The sequence below is a fragment of the Alligator sinensis genome, unplaced genomic scaffold (assembly GCF_000455745.1).
Source record: "Alligator sinensis unplaced genomic scaffold, ASM45574v1 scaffold1300_1, whole genome shotgun sequence".
In the NCBI taxonomy this organism is placed as follows: domain Eukaryota; kingdom Metazoa; phylum Chordata; order Crocodylia; family Alligatoridae; genus Alligator; species Alligator sinensis.
The window spans coordinates 225,476-230,922 of NW_005843162.1; the positions used below are offsets into that span (position 1 = coordinate 225,476).

The following is a 5,447-nucleotide window of genomic DNA, read 5'->3' on the forward strand; positions in this document are numbered from 1 at the left end:
GGCTCCTGGCGCCGCGGCTTGGCTGCGGGTGGCCCGAGATGCCCAAGCGTGGCAAGAAGCAGGGGGGAGGGGACAGCGGGGAGGAGCCCGAGGTCCCAGGTAAGAGTCCTCCCCGTCCCCCCGTGGCTCCCTGTCCTGTCCTGTCCTGTGCTGTGCGAGCACTGGAGCCCCCCGCCCTCTCTCCCCGCAGAGCCCGAGGCGAAGAAGAATAAGAAAGAAGGAGCCAAAGGCGCCAAGGAGAAGGCCGTCGAGGGGCCGATCCTGTACCAGGACCCCCCGGACAAGCTCGCCTCCCCCGGTGGGAAGAGGTACACGCTGAAGGTCACCTCCTGGAACGTGGACGGGCTCCGCGCGTGGTTCAAGAAGAAGGGGCTGGAGGTAAGAGCCGAGACGGGAGAGTCGTGCAGTACATACATTCAAAGTGCGACCGGCCCCGGCTGCAAAGCATTTAGCGCACAAGTAACTGGTGAACCGAGCCGTGCATTTGACCCCGCTGAAGGTGCAGAGTAATTGCCGTTCAAAACGCACCTATCGAGAGATGGGGCAGGTTGCCCCTTTTCTCCCCTTTAAATTGATTGGGCTTCTAGCCGTTCTCGAACGCCCGGCAGAGGTGGGAGGATTTGAATCTAGGATCTCCGTCTTCCCACTACGGTTGCTGGTATCCAGTCAGTGCTTGGAAATACATAATGCTATATAGCTGGTTTCTGTTCAGTTTTAATACGACCATGGAGCGAGGTCCACAGACGGCAGTGGCGTTGCTTGAGAGCACTTGGAGCTGCAGCAGCCAAGAACAATTTCCTGTTTTACAGTGTAACCCAGTAGCCAGAGCCCTGGTTTGGGTCACGGGACACTGCAGGTCTCTTCCCTGTTTGGGCTGCCTTCAAACTGCCTCCCCTTGGCTCCTCCATTTCCCCTCTCAGGGTAGAAATAGTAACTCGTGTGTGTTTTGGAGACGTGCAGAAGGAGAACTTGGATTATTAACTTTTATTTTTGGCCCACAACGTTTTAGGGAATAGGACAGTTGGGGTTGCATTTAAAAACTAGTAATACATCAGCCTCTCATTTTATCAAGTTGGTTTTGAATTTACAGTTCGACTATATTCCCTCCCTCCCAAATTTGGTAAACGTTGACTTTTAGATGTTCGGGGCTCTCTCTCTCTGCCACCCCCTTTCTTGATTTTTTGCCACCAGGTTTAATGAACGAGCAGTCATGTCCTGGGGGTGGGGGGGCAGGATGCCCCTTTTTCCCCCTCAAATTGATTTGGCCACTAGACGTTCTCGAACGGCCGGCAGGGGTGGGAGGGATCAATTCTGAATCTTGGATCTCAGTCTTCCTGCTGCAGTTGCTGTCCAAAAAATATCATTCACCCCCCCCCCCCCCAAAAAAAAAAAAAAAACCCTTCCAATGTACTTTAGAGCTAATGAGGAGGTGGAGGGGGAGGATATTCCCTGCCGTGCTGCTGTCATGCACTATTATACAGGTACAGTCAGGTCTTATGCTGGTTAGAAGCTCACTCTCAACACAGCCTCAACAATATAAGAAACCTATCTAGAGAGCAAAGGAGATGAGGCTTTCTGCTCCCATGGGGCTGGTTTCAGCGACGCAGCCTTAGCTACAGGGCAATTAAAAGAACACCTAGCACTACAGCAGGAGGATGACATACAATGAGGCTGCAAGAGGGGTAGGGCCTAGTTTGGGAAGGGGCATGGAGTCCGGTGGATTATAACGGGGTTGAGGTTTATAGGACAGTCCAGGAGGACTCTTGGGAAGGGGGCTGCAGTAGCAGAGACGGGGAGTGTCTAGGAAATAGGTTTCTGTGTTTTAGATTTAGAGACCTGGGCTGGGGCTGGAAGCCCGGAGTCCTGGCTGCCAGCCCAGCCCAGCCACCCTGACCAACCCAACCCTTCCCCACAGTGGGTGCGCGAAGAGGGCCCAGATGTGCTGTGCCTACAGGAGACAAAATGTGCAGAGAAGCTGCTGCCCCCCGAGATACGGGACATGCCCGAATACCCACACAAGTACTGGGCCTGCTCTGATGACAAGGAAGGCTATAGCGGGGTGGCCCTGCTCTCCAAGACCGAGCCGCTTAATGTCACCTATGGCATTGGTGAGGACCTCCCCCCGCTTCCATCTCTGACCCTTGACATCCTCTAGTGCCCCACTTCTCCCCTTGGAGCCCACTTGCCATGCTCCGTCACCTCTGCCCTCTCACCCTCTGGTTGATTCCCTTTTGATTTATTTATTTTTAATTGCCTTTTCTTGGCATCCTTTTCTCATCTCGGGCAAAAACCATGCTGCCTGCTCCTGTGGCCAGGCCTCCTTGTGCACCTCTTTAAGCTGGTGATCGCTGTCCTCGACCTTTCAGCTGCTTGCAATCTCCGACTTTGACCCTCGTATCTGCATTCTTTTTCTTCAAGCTCTGAGCGTGGGACCCATGCCTGTGGTCCCTGTAACTTCTCTGCCCCCAGCCTCCAAACATTTGCCCATCGAACCCTACCTGCTGGTGACCTTTGCATGTGCTTTCTGGTACACCGAGCCTTCTCCTCTCTCTCCACAGCCTTGACTTTTGTCCCTCCTCCCTTTACCCCATGACTGTCCCTTTACTTCCCTCTTAATTGGCTCTCAGATCACTTTCCCCAAGCCTTACATCTTTTCCTCTTACTTTCTGCCTCCGATTCAAGGACCCGCCCTGACCATTTGAGCTCAACTCTACCCAGACACCTTTGTGATCGACCTGTGTCCCAACTTCTGACCTTTACCACCCTGTGTCCTTTGTCCCTTCTGACCTTGAACTGCTTCTGCATGTGCCCTCAGAGACTCCTGCCTTCTTTACTCTCATGCCTTTGCATCCCACTCCTACCGTTCCTTTTGCCCCTTCTGACCTCTGCTCCCACTTGTCCCCAACAGGCGAGGAAGAGCATGACAAGGAGGGGCGGGTGATCACAGCCGAGTTCCCCTCGCACTTCCTCGTTACCGCTTACGTGCCTAATGCAGGCCGGGGCCTGGTGCGCCTGGAGTACCGGCAGCAGTGGGATATTGCCTTCCGGGCCTACCTGAAAGGGCTGGATGCCCGCAAGCCCCTCATCCTGTGTGGGGACCTCAATGTGGCCCACAAGGAGATTGACCTCAAGAACCCCAAGGGCAACAAGAAGTCAGCTGGATTCACACCCCAGGAGCGCGAGGGCTTTGGGGAGCTGCTGGCAGCCGGCTTCCTCGACACCTTCCGTCACCTGTACCCAGACACACCCTACGCCTACACCTTCTGGACCTACATGATGAACGCCCGCGCCAAGAATGTGGGCTGGCGCCTGGACTATTTCCTGGTATCGCAAAGCCTGCAAGGGGCTGTGTGTGACAGCAAGATCCGCAACCAGGTCATGGGCAGTGACCACTGCCCTATCACCCTCTATGTGGCCCTCTGAGCTGGGCTGGGGCCAGTATGCCCCTACAGCCCCATCACCCCAATGCTTTCTTACCCTTTATGTTCTGCGCAGCAGGGCTTGGGTCCGCAGCCCGAATAGTCCCTTTCTCCCCAAATAAATCTGAGGTAGAAGGGGACTAGATTCACCTTTCTGATTCTGATCAAGTCTTAATATGTCTTGTAAGCAGGACTTTGGCCTGTCGGCCTCTGTCTGCCCTTGGGACGTACCCTTGACCTCTGTGCATCTACAGAGCCCCATAAGAGGGTAACAGGGCCAGATGAGCAGAAGAATGGGGCTGTATGTCTTCATATAGCCCTATAAGAGCCATGGAGAGGAGTACAGAGAAAAGGCCTTGTGCCAAGGTCAGGCGATGCCTCACCCCAGGGGTACCCCCCGAGCAGTCCCAGTTCAACCTGCTGCACATGGAAGAGCCAACGCTCAGGGTCCCTGACCCCACAGCTCAGAAAGCAAGAACCTGTGGCAAACAACCTGGGGACAATTACACTGCACCCTGTTCAGACCAGGACTCTGATCCTCCCGCACTGCCCAAGCCTTGCTGTGACCCCCAGTACAGTCCCTACGTCCCTCCACCTGTAAGGGCCACCCTAGTATCTGCTTGTTTCTTTCTCCCCAAGATTCAGAGACCCTTCTCATAATGGAGAAGTAGGGCACTATTTTTTACCTGCAAAATTAAGTAGTTCTCTTGCCTAGAAGCCAATGCCCCACTAGTGGGGGTTTCCTCAGTTGTGCTGGGGGCTGTATGTTGTTGCAAGGAGTACTGAATAAAACACATTTAAAACAAGCTGTTGCATCTCATCTCTTTGGGGCAAGGAAAAGTGGGCTCCGTCTCATTACAGGTAGGTCCTCTAAAGCTCCAGGGGAGGTATCTACCCAGTAAATGAGCCATACTGGAGGCCCCTACATCAAACCCCAGCTCCTGCGTGGTGGGAGGGAAATTAATTTCTAGCCCGTCAGCACAAATGAGGGAGGAGGACCATGCCTGCGTTTGTAGAAAGCCTGAAATGCTGTTCTCAAGGAAACCCAGCAAAGTGGTGCCTGTTTGAGTCTGCAGGAACTTTTGAGGAAGCTGCTCCAAAGGGAGAAGTGCTCAGACTGTTATCGAAACAAACAGCAGTGCCTGATCCCCAAGCTGAGATAGGAGTGCCCCGATACAGAAACAACTTGCATGGTTTACAGAGAACCCAGACCAATTCTTGAGGCTGGGGGCAGGGACGTGGACAAGGCACACTCGAGTGCAACAGCTCTGTCGGTCAAAATCATGATCTGGTCTTGCTTAGACAGCCAGCCTCTGCCTACTACAATGAGCATACATGACTCGGCCCCTTGCCTCATTAGCACAAACCAGGACCAGGGGTCCTGCTGCTACACCACGTGAAGGGCAGACCTGTGCTGGGGAAGCAGCTGTACTATCCCCCTATGGCTAAGCAAGCTACTGTCCTCTGCAGTCCAGTTCTAGAGTTGGGAACAGGAGGGACCAGAAGCAGAGGCAATTCTGGCTGTAAGGAAGTCCACACCTCTCCCATAAGGTATCCTCCTGGCTCTGTTCATCAGAACAGAAGAGAAGGAGAAACAGGCCAATCTCCATCCCCACCCATCCATCCCCTCTGGTCAGCCATAGCACACCGAGCCCCCTCCCATTAACCAGATGAATGCAGTGCCCTTCATGAACCCACCCCACCCTCTCTGAAACACTCACCCCATAGTGAAGAGGTTGCAGAAAGAACTAAGAAGGGTCCATTAGAAACCACCTCCATCTCCTCCTGTTCCCCAGGGGATGGTGGCTCTGCTCCACTCAGGAGCTGGGAGACTGGCTGAAGCAGGAATACAGGACTTTTCCAGTTTTGGAGGAGGGGAGGGAGTTAGAGGCCCTGTATCTGCAGCCTTGGGGGTGTAGCAGTTTTGTGTATTCTCAGCCAGGATTGTAGCAGAAAAGGTTAAGAGAAGACCTCAGGGACCCATACCAGACAAGAAGGGGGGGAAAAAAAAAGGCAGCCCTAGGGAAA

The 5,447-nt window shown here is 53.9% G+C and overlaps 1 protein-coding gene across 1 annotated transcript; it reads left to right on the plus strand.

Moving 5' to 3' along the window:
- APEX1 (apurinic/apyrimidinic endodeoxyribonuclease 1) lies at nucleotides 1-4,225 on the plus strand. The gene is made up of 4 exons (XM_006037701.2): nucleotides 1-99; nucleotides 191-378; nucleotides 1,916-2,108; nucleotides 2,909-4,225. The coding sequence occupies exons 1-4, from the start codon at nucleotides 39-41 to the stop codon at nucleotides 3,421-3,423; spliced, it is 957 nt and encodes a 318-aa protein (XP_006037763.1). The 5' UTR covers nucleotides 1-38; the 3' UTR covers nucleotides 3,424-4,225.
- The last annotated feature ends 1,222 nt before the right edge of the window (nucleotides 4,226-5,447 follow it).